The 26,554-nt window shown below is 44.1% G+C and overlaps 2 protein-coding genes across 3 annotated transcripts in view; one reads left to right on the forward strand and one right to left on the reverse strand.

Moving 5' to 3' along the window:
* Positions 1-584: 584 nt before the first annotated feature.
* Positions 585-9,406, forward strand: C2H12orf45 (chromosome 2 C12orf45 homolog). Of its 2 annotated transcripts, XM_028533019.2 has the most exons (4): positions 585-748; positions 2,188-2,274; positions 5,775-5,911; positions 7,601-9,406. In XM_028533019.2, the coding sequence occupies exons 1-4, from the start codon at positions 634-636 to the stop codon at positions 7,817-7,819; spliced, it is 558 nt and encodes a 185-aa protein (XP_028388820.1). In that variant the 5' UTR covers positions 585-633; the 3' UTR covers positions 7,820-9,406. The 2 variants fall into 2 exon arrangements, with proteins under 2 accessions (XP_028388820.1, XP_035875410.1); XM_036019517.1 differs by lacking the exon at positions 2,188-2,274 and having other exon boundaries at positions 590-748; positions 7,601-7,845.
* A 3,568-nt stretch (positions 9,407-12,974) lies between these two features.
* The window catches only part of ALDH1L2 (aldehyde dehydrogenase 1 family member L2), a 50,090-nt gene continuing 36,510 nt past the window's right edge, over positions 12,975-26,554 (reverse strand). The window contains exons 18-23 of the mRNA XM_028533328.2: positions 26,214-26,313; positions 25,488-25,586; positions 23,333-23,498; positions 20,092-20,197; positions 17,492-17,691; positions 12,975-14,970 (exon numbers count right to left, since the gene is read on the reverse strand). Of these exons, the coding sequence (XP_028389129.1) occupies positions 14,915-14,970; positions 17,492-17,691; positions 20,092-20,197; positions 23,333-23,498; positions 25,488-25,586; positions 26,214-26,313 (727 nt within the window). The 3' untranslated portion in view covers positions 12,975-14,914. The remainder of the gene's footprint in view (positions 14,971-17,491; positions 17,692-20,091; positions 20,198-23,332; positions 23,499-25,487; positions 25,587-26,213; positions 26,314-26,554) is intronic.

Here is a 26,554-nt window from a genome sequence, read left to right on the forward strand (position 1 = left end):
TGAAGTAGCTGAAGTAGAAATTTAACAGCTGTTGCCAGGGCTGAAGGCCAAGGGGCCATGAGGGCATCTCTCAGTATTACAGAGTTTCGGTTTTTCTCTTTCTTTTTTTCTCTTTATTTCTTAAATTTACTTTTATTGTATTTTTCCATTACCATTTGTTCCCCCTTATACCCCTCTTCCCTCTCAGTTTTTCAAGATGAAAATATTCTAAAGATATGTTACATAGCACTTTGAATATATTGATGGCTAACGCTTCTGAACTGCACACTTAATGGTTGAGATGGTGAAACTTGTTTTTTTACAGTTACAAATAATTTTTTAAGAACGACGAGGAGGGCAGTCCCGTGGTGCGCTCTACACGCCCGAATTTATTTAGCTTTAAAAAAAAAGAAAAAAAAAAGGAAATCAACGAGCCTTCCAATCACAGGATCTCAAGTTACAACCTGCCTTTTCCCACACTAGCAACGGCCTCGAGGACTAGCCAGGTGTCGCTCTCCACGCAGTGGATCTTGCTCCGCCCCTTTCCCCGCCCACCTCCCATTCTCCTCCAATCGAGGTCCTGGCCCCGCCCCTGCCCCGGTCTCTTTCCGGCATCCGGGCCAGGGCGGCCGGCTCGGAAGCTTTGCTAGCGGCATGGAAGTCCACGGAGAAACCCAGTCCAGCCCGACCTCTTCTTCGCCCCCCAAAGATGGCTCTGGGGTCTCGGTGTCCAAGGAGTTGCTGACGGCGGGGAACGGCGGCCACGGAGGTGACGGGCGGGTGGCAGCGGCGTGGGGCGCGCACGTGCTGGGTGGGCACGCAGCTGGAGCAGCCGGGCGGACGGCAGGTCTTCTGCCCAGGCCCGGCATCCCCGAGTGGAGTCCCCGGTGTGAGCGCAGGGCTCCGGCGTGCCCGCCGCCGCGTAGATAGCGGTTGGAGGCCTGCGCCGGGCGGCGGGGCCCGGGGAGGTTTTCACATTCCGCGTGGTATTGAGCGCCAGGGCTGCCAAGCGCTGCAGCAAGACTCCTCCCCTAAGGGGAGGACCTTAGGGGTCGGCGTCTGATTCCGAACACTTGGCTGGCTCCCTGGCAGGTAACTGTTAGGTGTTACCCCGCCTTGGCCTCCTCCTCCCCTCCATTCTCAAAGAATCAGCCCTTGGGACCGCCCTCTTGTAGAAGGAGACTTGGGTTCAGGGAGTCCTTCCACACGGGATTTCAGACACCGTCATAGAAAAAGAGTATCATGAGTTCGAATCCCAGCGCTACGATTAATTAGCCGTGGGACTCTAGGGGAGTTTCTTAACGTTTTCAACGCCCCAGTTTTCATATTGGAAAAAAGGAAGTGGTAGTACTAATGTTTGTGAGCGAATTTGATCTTCACAACAGTCCTGTGCAGAAGGTTCTGTTAGCTCCATGTTATAGACGAGGAAACGGTTATAACATGCAGATAATTAATTTGCCAGAGATTATGTGGCTGGAGACCAGTCAGTCTGTATCTAGAGTCCAAGCTCTTTACATTAATCCAGTCGCTAGGCCTAAAGGAGTAAGCCACCAGTCTTTGTGGAGCTCTCCTTTGTGGATGAACAGGATTTTCGTATCAGAGTGAAGAGATTTTGCAGGTATTAGAAACAGGGTGCAAAGCCTTGAGTTGGACTGATTCAAGGAGTGGTGAATGATGAGACTGAATAGATGGGGGGTGGGGGGACAAAATTTCTCCAAAGGGCGTTTTATTTAGGTTGGGCATTTTAAATGAAGGGGAACTAACCAAGCAGGCGTGTTTTACAAAGGAAGAAACGAATACCCAAAGAGTTTAGGCAATTTGCCCAGTATAACATAGCTAGTAACCAACTCTGGCTTCACTTAGCCATTATACTTAATCATTGTTGTACCCTGTACCACTTCCTGCACTCTGTCGTTGCACCTGTTTTTGTCTGGATTTCTGATCCAGAAAGGGGCAGTTTAAGGTGCACTTATTCAGCATCGGTGACACAGGGATGTATGAGGCAGGCTTAAGAAAGGGGAAATGGATGTACATGAAGAACTAAACTGTTACAATGAACTTGGGGTGCTCTTCTTTTTAAAGGCATGTTGGAAAATGTGGGATGGTCAAGTGGGATGACCACTTGAGAGTGGTCACAGAAAGCTTGCTGATGGGCCCTGTTTCTTTATGCTATAGTAAACTGAGTGCTGTGTGTGTCTGTGTGTTCAGGTATATGGGACAGATTGCTCATCAACTCCAAGCCGGATCCCAGAAAGAGTTCCACTCTTCAAACAGTTCGGATAGAGAGGAGTCCCTGTGAGTACCCTTCCCCTCTGTCTCCCTCTCTCTCAAGAACCCTCTCTAAATGTTAAATTCTGCCTAATTAAGAAGTTATTTGATGGGACTGTCTCTGCCTTCATGGTCAGATATTAGACCACACAGTCTGGCAGAGAAAGTCTTACTTGGGATTCACATTGCCAAGTCTGGGCACCAGGATAGGGTTCCTTATGTATTCTCCTGCTCTAAGACTAACTTTTCCCAGATAAACTCCTTTTGGGATGCATTTTTGGAAATCAAAATTAATTATTGTTAATCTCTGTGGGAAATTATTTTAGAGGATACTGCCCCAAATTATAGGGAATTTTTTAGGATGAACCCAAATTTAATACACATGTATGAGAAAACACCACCAAACCTCTGGTCAAGATGGTGGTGCAGGCAGACATGACTTACCTCTTTGCACAACTACATCAAAATTACAACTAAAATACAGAACTGACCATCACTCAGAACCATCAGAGAAAACACCACCACATTCCATTGAATTGGACACAATTACATTGTAAGCAATGCATGAGGTTACCGTGTCTATAAACTAAGAAATCATGAGTGTTCTGCAAGGGGAACTTCACCGTAGCAGATACTAAATCTGCAGCAGCCAGAGTGACTGCGCCGTGGCTCTCTGCTCAAATGCAAGCTTCTGTGTGCACCCAGGTTTTTGTGTTGCTGGTGGCGGGTGGAGGGGGGTACATACCTAGGAGTGGAGTTGTTAGGTCATTTTGGAGAGTGTGTTTTTTTTGTAAAGAGGAAGTTGCCAAACTATTTTCCAAAGTTGGGTGTACCGTTTTTGCATTCCACCTAGCCCCATGCAAGAGTTTAATTGTGTTAGTTGTCCCATACTCTCGGCTGACACGTGGTTGGTCTGTCTTCAGCTATTCCAGTGTGTATGCAGTGGTATCACGTTGTGATTTCAGTTTGATTTTCCCTGATGACTAGTGATGTCGAAGAGCCTTTCATGTGCTTTCTCATGAAAGTGGTTGTTTCTCACCACTTACATGTTCTTGGTGAAGCGTCTGTTCAAATGTTAGCTCATTTTAACAACCAAGTTGTTTATCTTACCAATAAACAACATTTCTTATAGTGCAGGCCTGCTGGTGATAAGTTCACCGGCTTTTGTACGTCAGAAAATACTTATTTTGTTTTCGGTTTTGAAAGATGTTTTCAATGTATGTAGGATTCTAGGTTGACAGGTTTTCAGTATTTTAAATATTTCAGTATTTTGAAGATGTTGCTGCGCTGTTTTTTGACTTGTATCGTTTCTGTTGAGAGGGCTGCTATTATTTTTGTCGTGTATAAAATATTTTTTCCCCTCTGGCTGTTTTTAACATTTCTTCTTTATCATTGGTTTCATAATTTTATTGTGGTGTGTCTTGTAGCTTTCTTTGTGGTTCTTGAGCTTGGGGTTTGATGAACTTCTTGGATCTGTGGATTTATAGTTTTCATCCAGTTTGGGAAATCTTTGATTATTGTTTTTCTTCAGATATTTTGTTGTGTTCCTTCCCCCCCGCCTTTCTGCAGGGACTCCAGTTATACATAATTTTGCTCTTCGAAGTTGTCCCACATTTCACTGCTACTTGGTTTGGTTTGGTTTGGTTTGGTTTTTAGTTTCATTTTTGTGTGTTTCTTTTGGGTAGTTTCTATTGCTGTGTCCTCAACTTCACTAATCTCTTCCTCTCTGTTGTCTAATCTGCTGTTGAATCCCATCCGTTTTGTCAGATATTGTAGTTCATATCTCTAGAGGTCTAGTTTGAGTCTTTTATTTACATCTTTCGTTTCCATATTGTGTTCGTGCTTTTCTGTGCTTGCTTGACTATGTGGAGTATTTATAATAGCTGTTTTAACATTCTGACTGCTTAATCTGTCCTGTGTCATTTCTGGATCTCTTTCTCTTGTTGTTGTTTTTTTCCCCTACTCTTTATAGGTATGTTCCTGCTTGTTTGCATGCTTGGTGATTTTTATTGGATGTTGTATATTTTGGGTTTTATGTGCTGTGTGCTGGATTTTGTTTTATTCTGTTTAGAAGAACTATAGCTGAATTAGCTTTAAGGGTTCAGCATGTACTGGGCTAGAGTACCATAGAAATAAATATTTGACTTCTCAGAATTTTGGTTCCTACCACACACATAGGTCCTTGTTTTGCTCCACATGACCCATTAGTTAAAAACCAAAGCAGAACAAAACATGGCCTCATACTTGATCTGAGGTAATAGACGGAAATCTGCCTGCACATAAGGTCTTTATTTTATTACTCTGTGATCCGAAGGGGAATGAGCGATCACGTTTATTCACGATTTAGTGTGTGCCAGACATGGTGTGGTGCTTGGTATGTATGTGACCTCACTTAATTCTTCCTGCAGCCCCCTTTTACAGTTAAAGGCCATTTCTTCATTTTGATCACCGTTTTCTCTTCTTTCGTACTCTGGACATTTTAGTCCCCTGTTGTGTAGCTGTACCAGCGACTTAATGTTTTGAGAGCTGGTTACGAGCCAAACCCCTTTTGAAAGAGAAAGGAGCTATTGTCCCGTATTTGCTGACTCCCTGTTCATAGTGCCATGCCTGGCAGGTATGACCCCTGTTTTACAGGTGAGTGAACTGAGGTTTCAAGTGGTTAAATTAAATGTGTTAGTTATGAGTTATTTTTTTTTAGAGAAGATTTTATATATTTTTAGAGAAGGGAAGTTGGGGAAAAGAGAGGGAGAGAAACATCAATGTGTGGTTGCCTCTCACACACCCACTAGACTGGGAATTGAACTGGAGACCCTTTGATTCGCGGGCCTGCACTCCATCCACTAAGCCATACCAGCCAGGGCGTTGTGAGTCATTTTGTTGGGGGAAAAAAACAGTGATTTCGGGTGCATCTGTACCCGGTGCTCATTGTCATCAGCGGGCTGCTGCCCTGCATCTGTTAGCTGTTCTCTCCTGGGCATTGGCTTAATCTAGAGTAGGCTCTTCCCCCGCCCTGGCAAGTCAGCCAGTGCATCAGCAGCTCCAGCCTTAGACTCGGCCACCAACCCACTCATGCCGAAAGATTTTCTTTCTCAACAGTTCAGACCATGGCTCAGGGTGATCTCTTAGTGGTCTGAGTAGATAGATCCCAGTGTCACTGTGTGTGCCACCGAAACAACTCGAGGTGGCCAAGGTTGCGGAGCAGGTAGGCATACCCGGGGTAGGGACGGGAGTGACTAAGAGGGACAGAGTGGAAGAGGAAACTCAGGCCCCGGCCGGGTGGCTCTGTTGGTTGGAGCATCACCCATGGGCCCAGAGGTTGCGAGTGTGATCTCTGGCCAGGGTCAGGGCACTTACAGGAGGCAACCAGTGAATGCATAAATAAGTGGAACAACAAATTGATGTTGCTTTCTCTCTCTCAAATCAATACATAAAATTTTAAAATATATATAATAAAAAAAGAAAAAGAAAATTTGAACACTGGCCAAATACTAACATAAGTCTGGATGAACTATGTTTTCTCTCCTTAGTACTGGACCAAGTACAGACCTTTCTCCCACAGCTGGCTCAGGCGAATGACAAGCTAAGAAAAGAAATGGCGGCTGCACCACCTGGTCATTTCAATATTGAAAATATCGATGAGACGCTTGGAAAAGTTATACAGATGGTAACTATGCTTCGTTTTCATCTTAGGTGGTAAAATGACCAGTGTGCCTCATCACCTAAAAAGAGAGAGGACTTTTCCATTTTAATTCCACAGTTAGTTTTCTTCCTGGAAAGTCAGCTGATGTTCCCAGCACTGTTAGGTACTTGGTCACTTTATGATTAAGGATCTTACAGGTCAGTAAGCTTCCCTGGCTGAAGTTTAGGGGTTGGGTAATGCAGAGTCACAGAGTGGGGTTTTCCAGGTCACATGTTACATTTGTTGTCTTGAAGCGTTAATTCAGTAAATGTCCTAACTGGGTTTTGGTTTTTCCCCATCCAAGGCCCAGAGAGGTAATAATAGAGTCTAATTCATTGAGTATGCAAAAATTAATATGTTTAACAGAATATATTATATAAACCATGTGTGAAAAGGGTCTGCATTTAGGCTTATGTCTTATTTCTACACTGGAAATCTCTTTATAACAGTATGTCTGAACAGAGCTGACCCCATTCACATCTAATTCACAGCAGATCTGGTCAGCTCTGCCTGCACAGTATCTCCCAGATCCAGCCACTTTGCGTGAGTTCCACTCCTGCCAGCCCGGTCCTAATCATTACAGCCTCCCCTTTGGACTGTGGCAGTGATTTCCCAACAGGTCTCCTTGCCTTCTCCCCTTCTTCCCCGGAGTCTGCTCTTCACACCATGTGTGACCCACAGTCTGGGGGCCGGGGGCTTCCCAGCCCATTTCTGATAAAGTCAGAGTCTCTCCGGGGCCTGTGTGGTCCTGCCCCCAGCTCCGGCTGACCTTGTCCAGCCCTCGCATCGTCTGCACTCCAGTGTCGGCCCCTGACTCCAGGCCGTTTCTCTCCTTGCAGAATGCTCCTCCCTGATTTCTGCTACTGGGCTCGCTTTGTCTCTTAGCAGTTGTCACCTACCTGAGAGGCCTTCCCCAGTGGCCTTATCATTACCTTTTCCTGCTTTATTTGTCTTTATTTTTGTCTATCCTACACCTGCTGAGTATGCAGTTGTTTAGTATTGTCTTTCTTTCCCAACTGGAACGGAGGCCAGCAGACATTTCTGTAAGGGGCCGGATGGTAAATACTGCCGGCCTCGTGGGCCGTGCTGGCCTGTCCCGACGGCCCGCTTCTGCCCTTGTAGCGTGAAAGCGGCTGCAGGTGATACTCAGTGAACAGACAAGTTGTGTTAACTTTGCCCATGCATACTGAAATTGGAATTTCATATAATGTTCATGGTTCATGAAATATTGTCCTTCTTTTGATTTTTTCCTACCACTTAAAAATATAAAAGCCATTCTTAGCTCATGACCTAAACCAAGACAGGCAAGCAGGCTGGGTTTGGCCAGTAGGCCCCCAGCCCCTGCTTAAAAACGCAACTTCCACCAAGGCAAGGATTTTGTTCTTGTTGAGTGTCTAGTGCCTAGTTTGGTGCCTGGCTCACGTTAACAGTTTTGAATGAAAGAATGTATTTGGGACATATACAGCTGGATGATGGGGGTCTCTTTAGACTTAGAGTAAACATTAATTATTGAGGTGGACTCTGGCAACTAAAAGAATAAAAGTGCCATATTGTATTAAAAACATGTCCTTTGTGCTTCAATATTGTGCTAAATGTTGGTTGTTCCCAATGTTTTATTGTGACTTTTTAGGGGAGCTGCCCTGTAGTAAATTTCCCACACGGTGTGTTTTGCAGGATGTGGCCTTGTTTGAGATGAACCAGTCTGATTCAGAGAAAGAGGACAGTTCGAAAGAGAGTTCAGAGGCCAGTTCCGAGGACAGTTCGGAATCTGAGCATGAAGATGACAGCACGTCCTCTGAAGTCACCATAGATAACATTAAGCTTCCTCACTCAGAAGATGGGAAGGGCAAGATAGAAGTTTTGGACAGCCCTGCCAGTAAAAGAAAGAAATAGCGAAATAGATGATCTCAGAAACAGGTGATCTGTGCCTTCTAGTTCTGAGAAAAAGAGTGTGGCTCGCTGGTGGTTTTGCATTTCAGGCGTCTGATGCTGTTGTGATTTCGGACGTGCTTTGGTTCTTGGAAAAACAGAAGCTGACTTACATTAAAGAGTTGGAATAGGTACATTTGGAGATCTGCTAAAAGCAGACTGTCTTTGATCTCAGGCTGAAGAGACTTAGTTTAGAAAGCCTAACGTTATTTTTGGTGATAAGTGAATTTGTTGGCATCTTTTTTCTTCAGCGTAAACTTCAGACATATCAGACTGACTTATTTTTTGATCCTCACACATGGACATTCTTTTACTACTTTTTAGAGAGGGAGGAAGAGCAGGGAGGTGGCAGGGGGAAGAAATATCCCTGGGAGAGAGAAACATCAATGGGTTGCTTCCTGTATGTGCCCTGAGTGGAGATCAAACTTGCAACCTGTGTATATGCCCTGAGCGGGAATTGAACTCGCAGCCTTTCAGTTTACTGGATGATGCTGTAACCAACTGAACTACACCAGCCAGGACTCACACTTATTATTATTTTTTAAAATCTTTTCTTGATGGTGGTTTTTTTTATTTCAATTGTTGTTCAAGTACAGTTTTCCGTCTTTTACTCCCATCCCAGCCCACCCACCCAGCCCTCGACTCACACTGATTTAAAGTAAAAATACAAATCACCTATTCATTTTTGAATATCATATCCATATGCAAAATAATACCCTGGAATACAATAATTGGTTTTGTTTCTAAATATAAATAAATTAAAAACTGAATTAAAAAATTAAAATGAAAGATTTCTTCCCTAAAAGTTGGGTCCAAAAACATGGTTGTGCATTATACTTGAGAAAATACAAATAATAGTGATTTTTTTACCTGTCAAACTGGCAGATGGAACTGCTGAGCCTTTCCGTGTGTCAGCGCTATTCTGAGTGTTTTCCATGTGGGTTACCGCCATTTGTATGCCTGTAAAAATGCATCAAGCTGTACACTGAACATTTGTGCACTTCGTGTACATTATACCTTATTTTAACAGCCGTTTTGTTTATGAGCAATTTGCCTTACAGTCTTTTGGGAAGTAAGTCACCCTTGTGCTTCGGCTGGTCCGGCCCTGTGCTTTCTCTGCCTGGCGCTTGGGTGAGAGAGGGTGGCAGCCGTTCGGAGAGCCGCTCTGTCCCTGCGAAGGCTGATGAAATGTTCTCTTCAGACTCGTGGGGTATTATGTCGTCTATGGCCCTGTGGTAGTTATATATCAGAAAATTAGGTATGATGGTCTTTGAAGCAAAAATTTCATTCCGAAGGAATCTGCCGTCTATCTGTTCTCGTCGTACTTTAATTATGCATCAAATACGTGCGCACACGCACAGCAACGCCTTGCAGAGTTGTTTGTAGTTGTATTCTTGTGCCTGTACCCACTGTTGTCGTAGGAAAGACAAGAAAAAAGTTGTCTTACTTTCATTTGTGTTTCCCTCGGTGCCTGGTATGTGTATATATACAGTGCCTTTCACTTGGTTGGAATGTACAATAAATAGTCATTAAACTAGTTTTTTCTCTTTATGTCAATACAGTCATTCATTTTAAACATCAGCAGCTTACAGTCTTAAAAAGCAGGGGGGAGGGGAGTAAATATGATTGGTAAACTTTTCCCAGAAGTTTAACATTGGAATCTATGTGGTTGACTCACCACCATCCATTCATTGGAAAACCCTTAGCAGTGATTAGTTTGGGAATGGGCATGGGACATGAACCTTCCTGATAAAACATGAGCAGTCTTATCAGTGGACTGGGAAGGGAAAGTATTTCTCATTCTTAAAAAGGAGGCACATAGCCCTGGCTGGTATAACTCAGTGGATTGAGCGCGGGCCTATGAACCAAGGGATCGCAGTCTGATTCCCAGTCAGGGCACATGCCTGGGTTGCAGGCCAGTTCCCAGCAGGGAATGCACAAGAGGCAACCACACGTTGATATTTCCCTCCCCCCTTCCCCTCTAAAGATAAATAAATAGAACCTAAAAAAAAATTCTCTTTAAAAAAAAGGAGGCACATAAAGAGATGGTTTCTTCTTTTTGGAGAAAGGACTGGGTATCACATTACTGCATATGGTTCCCAGGACTCCCATCTGGCAGCCATAAACAGCCAACTCCTGAAGGTGCAGTCAGCACACAAGGATACAGAGAGAAGGAGCATCGAGTCACTGCACGCATACCTGTGGATTGAACTGTTGCTGAATTTCTTGTTTCATGACGACAAATTTCCTTATTAAAAAACAAAACCACCTTATAAGATAGACCCATTCCACAGATGAGAAAATTAGCATGGAGATGCTAAGCAGATTCCTAAGGCTTCACAGTAAGTAAGTGTTGGAGCCAAGTTCTGGGTTCAGTCACCTACCCGTCGTGGGCCTGCGCGTTGCTGTGATGTGAGAGCACAGGCTCTGACGCTGTCTGCGTCAGATCCCAGCCCAGACACTTCTTTCAGTTTCTCCATCTGTCTGTGGGGATAACAGTGTCTTTTCATTAAGATTTTGCTTATTTATATTTAGAGAGAGGGAAAAGGAAGGAGAAGGTGAAGAAGAGAAACATTAAAGTGCAAAAGAAACATCTATCAGCTGCCTCTCGCACAACCCCAACCAGGGACCAGCTGGCAACCCAGGAATGTGCCTGACTGGGAATTGAACAGGCAAACCTTTCAGTTTGCAGGCTGGTGCTCAACCCACTGAGCCATACCAGCCAGGGCTCCTTTGTGGAGTTTTGGTAAGAAATTGAGTTAATGCATATCACGTGCTAAGAACAGCGTTGGTAAACATGAGGTGTTATGATGCTATAAGAATAATACACAAAGACTAATACGCAACGGTGGCAAAAACTTGGGAAAATCTGTAAGATTCCTACATCCTTTGACTCAGGAATTCCACTTCTAGGAATTTACCCAATTACATACGTATGGCTTTGTTCATAACTTTTCTATAAGATTTATTGCAGTGTTCAAAGCAGTAAAAAAGCAAACCTAAATACCCAACTAGAGAGAGCGAGTTGAGTTAAAGCCACTGAATGTGTGCAGAGGAGCATTTATTGACAGACAGATGCTTATAGACCATTAATTGAAAAAGCAGGTAACATAGTCGTGTACACTTACACTGGTTATAAAAAAAAAAGTATGGGCATAGAAAAAGTTTGGAACATTCTCACATAATGTAGGGGACCGGTTTGGTTTGGTCTGGCAAATGTGACTCAGCTCTGGATGGAAAACCTGCAGAAGTGAAGTGGCGGGCAGGAGCCAGACCTTCAGACCGAGTTTTCCTGTGGGAACCAGCCTAGAAAATGCCTACCGACTGTTATGGCTTGCTCTTGCTAAAACTCCCTCACCCTGGTCTAAAACAGCAAATGTGTATTGTCTGTCTTCAAGGTGATTTCCACAGCCGGTGTGAATTTGCCCAAGGACAGAGCTCATCAGCTCGTTTCCATTCCCCTCTGCATGTTATTTTCATTTCCCTGATTGTACCTAAAATGTAGACAACGATATTCTATGTAATAGATAATAAATCTTTCTCTGATGTAAGACCTGAGAAAAACAATAAGCCTGTTTAGGCAAGGGTCGGGGCACTCTCCTCTTGAGGGAGTGGCCAAGGCATTCATAGACACTCTCCCCTTCAGAGAGTAGCCATGCTGTCCCCTTTTCTCCACAGGATGGCCGTCGCCTGTGCATTTATTCTGGTGTCCAGCCACAACAGGCGGACTGTGCTGGCTGGAGTCCGCCACAACATAACATCCAGGGTTATCTCTGTGTGGAGAATTTATGGTTGAGTCTTACCTTCCTGTTTTATGTGCTTTTACACTATTAGGTGTTATTTAATCATTTAAAAATTCACTTGGGTATTATTGGCAAAGTAGTAACAATAATAACAATGCACCCTATCCATCACGTCTTATGTCTGATAACTCAGTCCAGCTTCCCCTTAACAGTTATTACTTTCTTGAAGGAGCAGTATGGGGGAACCAGACTTGGCTCCTCACCCTGTCTCTACCCACCTCCACAAAAGCTTTTGCAGGTAATGACCATTCTGCTTTGTTCTTTAGCTTGATGCACATTTAGTGTGTGTGCCTACCATTCGCTCCCCAGGCCCTGATTTAGGCACCGACACTAAAAGCTGTGTCAACTTGGTTCAGACCCCGCCCCCCCCCACCCCCCACTCCATTGCTTGAAAGCCTGTTCTGCCACTTAACAGCTCTATAATGTGGGCGGGTAACTTAACCTCTCTCACTTGAAAGCAAATATTTGTTGAGCCCCACCTACATGTGAGGCTCCGGAGGTAGAACAATGAACAAAAGAAGCACCTGTTCATGAAACTTAAATTCTAATGGGGAGAAATCGATGATAAATACACATATGCCAGGTTGGGGTAAATGCTCTGAAAATACTGCAGGGTGAGGAGAATAAAGAACAACAGGTAGATGAGGCGTGAATGTGGGCACGTAAGTTCTAGAAAGAGTAGTTGGAGAATGTATCTCTACTAACGTGCTATTTGAGGAGAGTAAGGCAGCCAGCCTGGAGGAGGTGTTTGGGAAAAGAGTTTCAGGAAGAGGCAGCGGCATGCAGGCCCGGCTTGCACGCGTTCTGATTGTGCCCACCTCCTCCCAACCCTGTGTTCGTTGAGATCAAATCGATAAGTTGAAATCAGCCTTGATGAGAGCACTTGTACACAGAAATCAGCAAATACTTTGAATTTTCCCCCCAGAGAGCCACTTGTTAAATGTTTACCAGCACACCCCTGGGAAGCAGAAGCGGTAAGTGCAAAGGCCCTGAGGTAGGAGCGTGCCTGGTGTGCATGAGGAACATCGAGGCAACCTGGGTGGCCAGACAGAACAAGAGGGAAGTGGAAGAGGCAACGAGGTCAGAGGCAGCTGGGAGCAAGACCAGTAAGACTCCACTGGTCATGGGAAGGACACTGGCCTTCCTTCTGAGCAGAATGGAGGCCATTGGAAGGTTTAAAGTCAAAGCATGGCACCCCCCTCCCCCCAACTTGAGCTTCGAGCAGAACCCCAGGGAGGAATCAGGAAGACGAGCTGGGAGACCAGCAACAAGCTAAATAAGAGACAATGGTGGCTTGGTAGAGGTGGAGGTAGTAATAAGACGAGCACCTCAGTTTATTCATTTTTTCAGATGTCGTGCATATCAAATGACATAACATTTATACACATTGGTCGAGCACACAGGAGGCCACCAGTAAACGATCGCTGTTCTTCTTATTGACAGAATGCCGGTCCTGGAGTGAGGACGGGGTGCTCCTGTCTGGTTAGGAAGGCAAACGACTTTAGCACCAAGTGATAACTACTATGTTCCAGACAAGTGGGAGCACAGAGGGGAGACGCTTGGACCACGTTGGGAGTAGAAAGGTCAGGGAGGGTGTTCAAGCCACAGGGGGCAGCCGTAGCGGAGGTGAGGGGAGAGGGAATTAAAAGGAGTGTAACAACACTGCTGACGTGTCCACACGTCCCCAGTTCAGGGAGGAGCAGATCTCAGCTTTATCCTCGAGCACAACACTCTGTGATCTGAAGGAACAGTGATAATTAAATTACTCGGCGTGTTAATTAAATCACCGAGTAGGCTGTGGATCATTAGGTTCCGAATGAAATTCAATGGTAATTTTACGAATTCCACGGAGCCTTTGATTTTCTCATCCAGTCCGACTCCAAAACTCCAGCTAGTAAGAACTTTAGAAATTACTGAGGAAAAAGGAGTTTTTAATCCGAGGCCCAAACGTGGGCTTCAGCAGGTCCGAGAATCTCATGAAGCTGTCTGCAGGATCGTGTGTGTGCGCGCGCAGTGAATTTGGGGAGTAGAAGTGGAACGGAGGGGTTCCATTGTTATCAGATTCTCAAAGAGGTTCACGGCCCAGAGATGAAAAACATTCCTACTGAGATGAAGGAATCTCATTAGAAGGTGAGACGAGTCTGGAAGAAGGGGCATGCTTTCGTTTGCCATTTCGTCTATCATTAAAATATTTGGTTAAGCGATATTTTAAATCGCATGAAATCCATTCAAACACCGCATTTAAAAGTGGTCCCTTTATAAGAAGGCCTTTGTCACTTTATCCAAATGTGGACCCAGCGTACTTTCATTCCCACTGAGAACTGCGGCTGTGCCAAGCTGTGACGGTGCATGAGCTGCGATGTAACAAAGAATGCTTCCAAAGTTCGCTCTCTTCGACCATGCCGGGGTCACCTGGCATCCTTCCTTTTGAGTATTTTCTGTCTGCGACTTTGTTGTTGTTGCTTATTGATTATTGACTTCCTACAGTCCCCTGATTGTAAGCTGCCGAGTCTTCAAAGTGACAGCTATTCCTGGGTTTCTTCAAGGCCAGCGAGACTGCAAACATTTCACTTTAAAGTGAGGAATAATAGAAGTCAGTTGCTCTGACTAGAATGTAAGCTCTTTGGGGTCAGAGATCATGTCATTAAATTTTGTACACTTTTCAGGAGAAAATATGCTACTTCATACCTAGTAGGTATTCAAGAACCGTTCATGGGTTGGTCACCCCTCACAGTGGGCTGAAAAACAGAACATCAAAGGCACAAAGATATCTCTTATTTCCAAGCATGAAAAAAGGAACTTCTTTCACATTCCTTATAGCAAATACTATTCCTTGAGGGCAAAATTCTAGAAAATCTTTTCAATAACCCAAATGTGTGGTTCAGAGGTTAAAACCTGCACAAGTTTCTAAAAAGTATACTCTGAGATTATAACTGCATGATATCGACGTTTTTGAGATGAACAGCCGTGGCTAGATTAGTTTTGGGACGGGGGGAGCCGGCTCAGCATTGTAGACATATGTGCGATGTACGACATGGACAAAAACCAACAAGAGGAAGTTACTTTAAGGTACAGAGGGTGCATGGCTCAGGCACATGTGTATGTGCTTAGATATGTGGCCTGTCCCCACGGTCCCTGTGTGTCATTTTTGGCTGGTGGCTGAGACATCCTTCTTCGGCACATCCAGGCTTCTCACGGGTGTGGAGAATTGGGGTGTTGTGCTGTCTGCCAAGGGTTTCCTGATCCAGGTGTTGCTCTAATATTCCAGGGTCACTGTCTTGGTTTTGAGGTATTCATTTAGCGCTTCCTCACCTGGAGAAGAGAAAGACTGTTGATGCATGACGTTCATAGGTGGATGTGATGTCACCAGACTTTCAGACACAGGTGTGGGTGTCTAGGTCTCTCAGCCAGTAGAATGTGGCCCAGACCAGTGCTCACCAGCCTTTGAAGTTCAAGTGCTCACCTGATGATGCCGTGAAGCTGTAGCTTCTGACATGATTATGTCTGGCAGAGACCCCGCAATTATTATGCCTCTCGTGTTTACTGTCCCTCTCTCTTTTTTCAAAGCTAAATTTTTTTTCACTTACAGTTTATATTCAGTATTATTTTGTATTGGTTTCAGGTGGACAGCCTAGTGGTTAGACAATCATACACTTACCAACGTGTCCCCTTACCCCAGCATTTCCAGTACCCACCCGGCACCATACATAGTTATTTTGACATTATTGACTGTATTCCCTGTGCTGTACTTTACGTCCCTGTAACTAGACTGTAACTACCAATCCGTGCTTCTCCATCCCATTACCTGTTTCACCCGGCTCCCCAGCGCTCCTCCCCCCGGCACCATCTGCCTCTCTGCATCTACGAGTCTGTTTCCGTTTTGTTTGTTCGTCTATATCGTTCTTCAGAGTTCACGTATAAGTAAAATCATACGGTATTTGTCTTTCTCTGACTGGCTTATTTCACTTACCATATCCTGTGTCTCCTGATTTCATTACTTTTTCTTGCACTTGTTCAGTCTTGTGTTGTTCTGTAAATTTAGTGTGGCCTACGAGCACAGTGTTTACAGAGTGCAGTGCACGGTACTATCCTGGCCCCTCTCACTCACCTACCCCTCACTCACTCACTGACTCACCCAGAGCGGCGTCCAGTCCTGCAGGCTCCACTCATGGTAAGTACCCCACACAGGTGTACCGCTTCTATCTTTTACAACCACATTTTTACTGCACCTTTCCTATGTTTCTCTAAGTTCAGATACACAAACACTTACCATTGTGTTACAACTGCCTACAGTCTTCAGTGCTAATTATATTTTAAAGATAAGGAAAATGCAGTTTTCCTGATTTACATAGTATCTTAAAAGCCATATCCAGGCCAAGAAGAAAAACGGGTCCTGCTTTCTGTTTCTATTCTGAGCTAGTACAACCATCCGCTTCTGTAGCAGTTACAGGGCATGAATGCCACAGGCCCAGCTAATGAGTATGTGATGCTGACAGCGGAGCTAAACCCAGGGTTGTAACCTTAAATTTGAATCACCTTGGGGAGCTATTAAACCCCCTCACTGAGGTCACACCCCAGAGCAATTAAGTCAGCATCTTTGTATTTTTATTTTTGGAAGCTCCCAGGTGATTCTAATCCAATGTGCAACTGGGAACCACTGGGCTAAGGGAGTTTAAAATTCGGAGAGGAAGAAACTATTAGGCAAATTCTACTGTTTTATAATAAAACAGAAACCTGAAGCTGGTCCATTATACTCTATCAAAAGACAAGTGGAGCACCGTTGCCTCACTTTATAACAGTAATTTCTCTAAGAAGACCTCCCACTGTGTTTTGGATGCAGGAATGAGAGCCAGATTAAAGACATGAAAGAAAAAAAAAATACCTGACTTTACCTTCAACTCAGTGAAATTTAAAATGAGAGCTACTTTTATTGCTGCAAATGCATTGCTCAAAGTCACCAGGAAAGAGAAAATGTAAAAATATCCCAAATTAACCACATTTGTATTAGTGGGCTATAATTTCAGTAAATCACAAATATTTCAGTTTTTGAAACGACAGGCTAGGCCTGACTGTGGGGAGTTAAGTACATGGGCTCCACAGCCAGCTTGCTTGGCTTGAATTCTCCTTGCCACTGGCGGGCTGTGTGACTTGGAGCAAGTTACCCAGCCTCTCTGAGCCCTTTTTTTCCTCATCATTAAATAAAGATAATAGACGGCACCTGTCTCCCAAAGCCAGCGTGAGAGTGTGCGTGTGCTCACACAGGTGGTGAGGATGGGGCCTGGGTTAGCATTCAAAGTGAGCTCCCGCTTGGAGTGTGGTGGTGTCCCCGCCCACACTGCATTCCATTGGGAGCTTTCTACAGACTTGAAACCTGAGTTCCCAGACGCCCAGCAAACCCTGCAGGTCCCAGCGTGGACTCTGAAAGGTTGCCCAGCAGCCCAGAGACAGGACTTGTTCTCCGAGCTCATTGGTTCTTGCCTGGTCTTGGTTCCACTGAGACCCACAAACGCTAAACCAAGTTCGTGCTGAATGTCAGGTAAGAAAACCAACTCTATTTTAGCGAAAAGATATTGTCAGAGGTTCTTTTACCTTTCGACATTCATCTTCTTCTTTTAAATAGAAGCACTTTTCCACACAATTTGTGCCCTTTTCTGTATCGTCAAAACAACATTTAACATTTCAAAAAATGTCATGCCCTGTAAACCCAAGTCCAGCTGCTGTGCGGGCAATGCATGCCCCTCCTCGGAGTTACACGGGAGCTGCACGAAACACAGCGCAGCCTTCCCTGCGATGGGGAAACGAAGGGGACAGGCGGCGGAAAAGCCGGGCGTACCTAAGTCCTTTCCGAAGCCGGACTGTTTCACGCCGCCGAACGGGGCTGCCACGTCCGTCTTGTTGTACGTGTTAATGAACACGGTCCCCGCCTCCAGCTTCTCACTCACGTACATAGCTTTATTTATGTCTCTTGTGAACACCCCCGAGGCCAAACCGTACTCGGTGTTATTTGCTCGCCGCAGCACTCCATCGATGTCCCTACAGGATGTTTTTAGGAAGATAGAACACTTCGTTAAATGTAACGCACCACACTCCCGTTTTACGTTCTAACATTTCCCTTCGCAGTGTTAGAAACAGGAAAACATTACTGCCAACCTGCTTCCATTTGTATAAATGAGCTTGTCCAGGCTTTACCAGAAGAAACTCCCAGTGAAATACTACAACTGCATGTCACAGTTTTCATACATATCACACACCACCATTTAAAATCTGATCTGAAGCCATCTTTTCCATCTTCTTTGTTGGTTCTCCTTTATGAATTCCTCATTCCCCCTCCTCTCCCTTGAGTACCACTTCTAGATATATGCTCAGATTTTACACGGGGTTCACCGCTCATTTGGTGCCTCAGCCTGAAGCCTCCCTCCTCCGCTCCCGCCAGCGCCACAGTTGCAGCATAGAGGGTAGTAGCAAATGGGAAGAAGGCTCGCAGCCACACTGCCTGGATGACCTTGGGCAAGTGACTTCATCTCCCCATGCTATGTTTATTCTCGTGAAAATGAAAATGATAGTAATAGCCCCTGCTTCACTGTTGTGAGCATTGAATGAGCTAATAGTGCCCAGTACACAGTAATTGCTCAGTGAAAGTCAGCTATGATCAGGGGGCACAGGTTCCTCCAATTCAGGATTTGGATTAACTCTTCGGGTACTCATGGTTCGCCTTCTAGCTAGACTGGAAGCCCCCTGAGGGCAGAGGCAACATCTTGTTCCTCTTTATACCTGGTGCGCATCAGCAAAGGAGCGGAAACTCGGTCAATATGCTATTTTAGTAAAAGGAGAGTAAAACAATCCCTTAATTCAGTCTGGTGATTTCCCTGCCCTGTGACTCAGTACGTGTCCAGGTCCTACAGGCCTGTCATAGTGCAAGCATCTCACTTTTCTGAGTGTCTTCCTAATGCTCAGGAACGCATGGATTTCCTACAGTAGGGCCAGGAGATGCAAGCCAAGTATCTCATCGGGTGCTCCAGCAAAGAGACAGAACCTTTCCCAAAACTGGGAGAAAAATTAATTGTGCAGAATTTTCTAAGAGACAGCACAGGCTTTACTGTGGGGCCTCCCAAAGGTATTTTCAAAAGCAATCTTGATTACACACAACTTTCAACTCACACAAGGGATTTGGAACCTACATTGGAGTGCACTGAGGCTCTGCTAAAACTCGCCCACTTCTTCATGTATTGCGCATGGTAGGGACCCAACTATTTACAGACTGGACTAAGGCGTCATGCCCTTGCTCATGAGGACTATTGAGATGACACAGTTTCACAGTATCTCTTGACTAATTCTAGAATAATAACAAGCATAACAGTGGCGACACACCAGTAGCAAACACTTAATCCTTAGAACAATCCAAAAAAAGTAGATACTATGAATGAGTCAGTTTTACACATAAAGAAACCAAGGGACAGAGCAAGTCAGGGGTGGGCTCAGAGTACTGAGGCTCCGGCCTGCACAGTCCTGCCTTGGCCCCTGTGATTAATCGCCCATATCCTTGTCTTCTCCCCACTAGATGGTAAGCTCCTGGAGGGCAGGAATGACTTATCTAGGTTTATGTCTCCAAAACGTGGCCCCTAGTATCTGTGAGTTTAACACAAAGCCTACCTATCTTATGGGGGAATTTAGAATAAGGAAATGAGGGTAACAGCATCCTTGAATCAGTTTGTCAAAGTTGACTCACTATAGCTTCAAGTCCTCCAAAATCTCTTATCACATGTCTATTAAGGACCACGAAGATCTTCTGAACTCTATAGTCTGTTTTTTTCCCACCTTATCATTGGTGGAAGGAAAACTAAAGCTAGAATTCAGAATTTTGTGTAGTATATACCATGAGTCTATTGTATGAAATATTCCTATATGAGCTTAGTTACTGCATGGCCTTCTTTGATGTGATGAATACTTCGGAAGGTTTCCTGTGCTGTAACAAACCAGCATATCGTTTACAGTGCATTACACAGCGATTGTGGGTATTTCTGTAAAAAGTTGAGTATTAGGCTTTGGGGGGCATCATCCCCTAGGAAGGCAGCAAACACTCTTTCTTAGAGAACATCAGATTTCGCAGATGCTGCCTTCCTAGGGATATAAATGTGAAAGCTAGTCCTGCTATTCTTGGTTATTTATCTTGTTCCAGAGACATTTCAAATATTGACTGTACAATCACTAAAATTTAGTCACCTGAAATCTCATGTTACCATTAAATTTAAGCTAAGAAGCAAAAATACATTTCAATCTATATTAATGAGTCCTCTCTTCTAATTATTTAAGTCAACTATGCTTATGGTACAGAATGGCATGTTCACTGATTTTATGCTCTGTATACAGCTCAATGGCAGAAGGGAAAAAAACTTATCTAGTCAACACTCGTTAAATCGTGCCTGCAGAACATACCCATTTGGGAATTTAGAAATGACCATAATAGGCCCAAAGGACTCCTCTTTGGCGAGATACATGTGGTCTTCCACATCTGTGAAGACAGTCGGTTCCATAAAAAAGCCTATTTGAAAAACGGAGGAGAAGAACATCAATGTTAGGGTAATTTTCAATACAGTTCTCATTTAATTACATTATACTTTTTTTCTGGGTCAGTAAAGTCAAGAAGACTTTCATTTTCCTGTTTGGCATTAGCATTCCTAAGTTTTTATTTTCTAAAGTGTCTTTATTACAAATTTTCAAATATATGTAAAAGTAGGGAAAATAGTATCATGAATAGTAAAACAAACATTTATTCATGTTTCGCTATATTTGGTTCATTTTTCCATGCTGAAATATTTTAAAGAAAATTCCAGAGATTACAACTTTGACCTCCAAAAGTATTTCCGTACAAATCTGGAAAAAATAAGGACATTTGCATACATGCCGCAATACATTATCACACCTAACAAATTTATGGTAATTCCTTATTCTTAATTATACTTTAATTTCTGATTGTCTAGAAAGATCTCATTACAGTTGATCTGTTTGACTCAGGATTTAAATAAGTTCTACACACATTACATTTGGTTGTTAGATTTCCTAAGTGCTATCTATCTATCTATCTATCTATTTATTTTTTAGAGAGAGAGAGAAACATCGATTTGTTGTTCCACTCATTTACGCACTCATTGGTTGCTTCTTGTATGTGCTGGGATGAGAGATCGAACTCACAACCTTGTTGTATTGGGATGATGCTCCAACTGAGCTACCCAGCCAGAGCTTTAAATATCCTTTAATCTAGAATGTTTCCTCCTTATCCCTGCCCTTTATTTTCCATGCCATCAATGCGTTAAACAGACTGAGTCACTTGTCCTGTGCAACATGAGGTCTGTCCCGAAAAAGTCCAACCATGTTAAGATAATGAGAATGCACGACATTGATGTCACCTGGCAGCCAAGGAGAGTGGACTGGAATGCGCATGTGTGAACAATGACGACTTCACTGTACTAGTCAGTGGGGGTGGTAGACACCATCGAGTGAGCATGTGTACTGTGTGGCCATTGCCTTCAAAATGATTGAGTGAGTGGAGCAATGAATCTGCATCAAATTTTGTGTTAAGCTTGAACATTCCTCTGCAGAAAGTATTCAGGTGATTCAGAAGGCCGCAGCTATGGGCATCTGGTGATTGGCTGCTTCATCACCACAATGTGCCCACTCATGTATCACTGTCTCATGCAGAGTTTTTTGGTGAAACATCAAATCACCCAGGTGACTGAGCCCCTCTGTAACCCAGATTTGGTGCCCTGGGACTTGTGGTTTTTCAAAAAATTAAAATCACCTTTGAAAGGGAAGAGATTTCAGACCATCAGTGAGATTCAGGGAAATATGATGGGGCATCTGATAGTGACTGGGAGAACTGGGTGAGGTCCCAAGGTGCCTACTTTGAAGAGGACTGAGGTGTCACTGTCCTGTGTACAATGTTTCTTGTGTCTTGTATCATCTTCAGTAAGTGTCTATTTTTCATAGTACATGGCTAGACAGACCTCGTATCTTGCATTTTTAGATTTGTCATTGATTCTTTGGCATGTGCTCTTCTACCCCTGTATTTCCTGTAAATGGAAAATTTGACCTAAAGGCATGCTTAGGTTCAGGTTAAACATTTTTGGCAGGAATACTGTACAGATGATGCTGTGTGTTAACCCATTGCAACCCACAGGAGACAGACCACATCCAATTGTCCTGCTCTCGCTGATGCGATGTGGCGCTGAGTGGTTCTAAGGGGTTCTGAGTGGTGACAGTCTGACCTCTCCATTGAAACATTGTGCTTTTCTTCTTGCAACTGGCAAGCAATCTAGGGGGTGACACTATGGCACCTTACAAACACTCAGGCCCCCATCAACTTTTTACCTCTTCACTTTAGCCTCCCTGATGATCATTGCCTAGATCAATTATTTCATTCAACTAGGGATTGCAAATTGGTGATTTTTCTATTCTATCATTTTTTTTTCTAGATTAATTTGCAGGGATTCCTCTGGGGGCAGGGGAGGGGGGCAGTCTCCTTTATCAGCTACTCAGTTATCCAGACATTCAGTTCATACAGAAACACAGAATAAGTGTTGATTTTTTTCCCCTTCTAATTACCAATTTGCAGAGTAGGGTATTGGTGCACAATCTGCCTACAGGAGTCAAAAATGAGTTCTTACAGTTGTTCGTCTTTTTCTCCTTTTTGGTACCATGACAACGACCCACTGTCTCTCTCAGTCACAGGTACTGCTTTAGACAAGAGGAATGACGCCTTCCCTGATGTGCTGGCTAAGGTGAAATCTCACAGTGCCAGAAAGAAGGATCAGCAGCTCCTGAGTAATACAGTTACCCATCACACCTGTTTACTGTGCAGCTAAGGGCCTGTCTTACCTGTTCTGCCATTGGGTTTTCACAGCCTAGGAAAGCGGTGTATGCACATTTCATCCCATTTTACATGGGCGGCTCAGAAAAATTGCGTTGTCCAAGGTGCCACAGCTTATTAGTGGCCAAGCAGGATCTAGAAATTGAGTCTTCTGCTTTTGAGGCAGGCTGGTGTTGCTGTAAAGATTGTTACCATCTAGTCCAATTTAAGAAGCCAGGCACCCCTTACATTGGGTTGGTCAGAAAGTCACATTTTTCTCATACGATGGCTCTAGTCATGCTTAATTGTCTTTAACTTCATTTGAAACAATTTTGTTAGATTGGATTGTGATGGTTGTCATATCAGCGTGCATTTAAAAAAAAGTATCAAAATTGGTGAATTTCTGTGCAGCTATTTTAATATTGAAGATGGAAGAAAATGCACAACATTTTCAGTGTATTATGCTTTACTATTTCAAGAAAGGTAAAAATGTGATTGAAATACATATTAAAAAAGGTTTGTGCAGTGAAGGTGCAGAGAAGGTTTCGAGTGACTGATTGAACATGTCAAAAGTGGTTTGCAAAATTTCCTGGTACTGTTGACATTTGGGCCCAATAATTCTTTGCTGTGGGGCTGTCTTATGCACTGGGAGATGCTGAGCAGCGCCCCTGGCCTCTCCCCACTAGAAGCCAGTAGAGGGAGACAGCCGACACACTCAAAATATCCAAATCAATAAAGTTATCGGTGAAAATGAAAGTGTGACTTTTATTTTATGGAAAAAACCCATGGGGACCATTCGGCCAGCCCAGAACCCCCCGGAGGTGGCCTTACCTGGCCTCGGAACTCGCCGCCCCCCGTACACCAGGACGGCGCCCTCCTTCACGCCCGCCTCGCAGTACTGCAGGAGCTTCTCCAGGTGGGCCTTGTGGTTCTGGGGCCCGTGATCAGTAGATCGATCAAGCGGATCGCCGATTTTCATCTTTTTAATTTCTTCCACCTGTATGTTACCCAGTTCGCAAAACACAATCGACTGTTAATGAGAATAATGGACACCCTCGACTGAGCGTCTACCGCGTGGTGGGTGTTACACTAAGCTGTTAAAAGCTGTGCGGTCGTTTAGTCTTCAGAGCAGCACTAGAGATGGGTTTTATTATTTCCATCTTACAGATGAAGAAACTGAGGCTTAGAGAGGTGACGTGCCCGAGGGCATGCAGCCACCCAATACTGTCGTTTTCCTGACTTGAAAGCCTCCACTTGGCCCTGGCTGGCGTAGCTCAGTGGATTGAGCGCGGGCTGCGAACCAAAGTGTCGCAGGTTCGATTCCCAGTCAGGGCACATGCCTGGGTTGCAGGCCACGGCCCCCAGCAACCGCACATTGATGTTTCTCTCTCTCTATCTTCCTCCCTTCCCTCTCTAAAAATAAATAAATAAAATCTTAAAAAAAAAGAAAGCCTCCACTTGTAACCACTGATTCTAACTGAACATAAGCAACATATGCTATTTGAAAATTATCCTGAATGTTAATCCACTAAAGTGGCAAATCTGATGTTCTGGGATTTTTTGTTCATACAGCATAGTTTTCCTCTTCATGGCAAAAGAATTTCTAATGGCCACATTGTTATCTTTTTTCCTGTCCCCAGTGTGGCAGACCGCCCTGGGGAGATTCTCATGGCACGGCCACGGCAGAGAAATTGCTAGAATGTTCTGATGAAAGAAAAACCATCTTTACTGAACAATGTTCATCACCGACATGTCTTTGTAATCACTTCTTGTGCACCTCAGTTATCTTCACATGTGAAAATGCAGAAATAGGTTAAGTCCCAGCCTAGTAAGAAGAAAGAATGGGAGTAACCCTGACCCCACAGGCCCATGAATTTGAACTTAGGCCTGGCAATAATCCCTCAGAAGAGTACCTGTTGAACAACTGAATGAATGTAAGTCTATTGAGTACAAAACTGATACAGTAAATCCTCGACAATGTTGGTCTCAGCATTTGAAATTCAACAGGCTAGAGCTGTGAGAACCCACGACACGTGGTACTGGAACTGTTTTACTGAGCCACAGAACTGAATTACACGGATGTTTAGGAGGCAGCCACTGCCCGCCACCTGACTCTCCCTCTGACTTCCTTGTTTTCTCCTCTTATCCAGAAAGAATGTTTGCCTCTTGTGGGGTGGGGGTGGGGGGCTGGGGAGGTGGGGCTGGGAAGGGGCTTGGCTCTGAAAAAATGCTGGGTGCTTGTTTTTCAAATATAAACAACTCAAAATTACTATTACCATCATAATGATACAATGTAGCATAGTTTAAGTTTATTTTAATCATGGAATTCATCTTACTAGTTCTGTAAATAGCTTTTAGTCCCATAGTTATAGAGTCATGACCAATCTGTAGTAGGCATCTGTGTCTGTGTGTCTCTCTCTCACCTGTCTTAGTGGAGGAAATGGTATCTGCCCTGTTAACTATGAGCTGAGGATTTGTAAGGATCTAGCAGCGTATAATTCATTTCAACGTAGGGGTTTAGGAAAACCTTCGGTGTCAGGGTTTAATACACCATAAATGCAGAGCACGGTATAACCACAACAGCTCTTAAGGGTTTGTTGTTTTTTTTTTTTACACAGACCTATAACTTTTTACTATGAAAAATTATAAACACATATAAAAGTAGACAAATAATATAATAAAACCCCATATACCCATCACCCAACTTCAACAATGACCAATTCATGGCCAATTTATTCCCCTCCTCGGTGCCTCCCCTCCCGCGGAGCAGGAGGGAAGCCAAGTCTAGACGTTATATAATTGAACCTATAAATACGTCAAAAAGTAGCTCTCAAAGATAAGGACTGTGTTGTTGTTGTTGTTGTTTTTTTTAAAAATATAACCACAGTATTATTATCACACCTACAACTTCACCACGTCTCAGAAGTACTTTTTGAGTAGAAACGATTCCTGCTGGACTGACAGAGCCCGTTGAAAGGAGCCTTACCACTCGGGTCACGAATTCGTCGTGGATGGATTCTTCCACAAACAGCCGCCCTGCTGCGATGCAGTTCTCTCCTTTGTTGAAGAACACGGCTCCCATGCCCTTGGGCAGCAGAGGAGAAGAGGTTGTTAGTGCCACATGGGAAGGTGGGCTCGTCCGAAAAGTGCAGGCACCGAGCATCAGGTGCTGTTGGAAGGCAGCAGGCAGCACGAGGGGCCCCAGAAAACCCTTGGCCCGCTTAGTGGTGAGAGCTGCTGGGACTACTCCGCTCTGACCTAGCGTGCTTTTAGGGGTGTTGGGTCTCCTGTCCCCATTTTGGTCCATGAGCACTTAAGAAGTGTGTAAAACGGAGGACATGCCACCAAAGACAAATTTTGTGTTGCAAGAAAACCTAGATTGTTCTATAAATTCAAATTTTGCTTTTGAGATCTCTCTGTCAATTAGTATAAATCATAAATGTTCAGAAAGACTCCCTGACTCCCAAGATTTAAAAACACCCGAATGAGACAAATGATAAAGATGTTATTTTAAAAAATTAACTGTCCTGAGTATTCTCAAATCTAAGCACAGAGAGGATAATTTCTATATGAATAGGCAAGACTGAATCTCGCTTTAAGATTTCTAACGAGCAAGGAGGGAAAATGGGTTTTTTTTGTTTATTTTGTTCTGTTTTACTGAGATGTGTTTTAGAAGTAGGCACCTGTGTAGTTGGAAGTGACATACTCTTACCATTCGCACAGCTTTGTCAAGTTCACAGTCATTGAATATGATAAGCGGGGATTTGCCACCAAGTTCAAGGGAAACTTTCTTCAAATTGCTCACAGCACAACTAGAGAAAAATAAGCGGGAAATGAACACTTAGTCTCTCCCTCTGCCTTTTTGTTGTCTGTCTCTCTTTCTCTCCCTACCATAAATTACCACTGGATATGGAAAACATAATTGAGCCCTGGCTGGTGTGGCTCATTGGATAAGGGCCAGCCTGCAAACCAAAGGGTCGCTAGTTTGATTCCTGGTCAGGGCACATGCCTGGGTTGCAGGCCAGGTCCCCAGTGAGGGACACATGAAAGGCA

The sequence above is a fragment of the Phyllostomus discolor genome, chromosome 2 (genome assembly GCF_004126475.2).
Source record: "Phyllostomus discolor isolate MPI-MPIP mPhyDis1 chromosome 2, mPhyDis1.pri.v3, whole genome shotgun sequence".
In the NCBI taxonomy this organism is placed as follows: domain Eukaryota; kingdom Metazoa; phylum Chordata; class Mammalia; order Chiroptera; family Phyllostomidae; genus Phyllostomus; species Phyllostomus discolor.

Excerpts from the sequence above, each read along its gene's own strand:
- C2H12orf45 (XM_028533019.2), top strand. The coding sequence starts at position 634 with ATGGAAGTCCACGGAGAAACCCAGTCCAGCCCGACCTCTTCTTCGCCC. Across the intron at positions 749-2,187 it reads GGGGAACGGCGGCCACGGAG|GTATATGGGACAGATTGCTC; the intron begins GTGACGGGCGGG and ends CTGTGTGTTCAG. Across the intron at positions 5,912-7,600 it reads TTGGAAAAGTTATACAGATG|GATGTGGCCTTGTTTGAGAT; the intron begins GTAACTATGCTT and ends TGTGTTTTGCAG.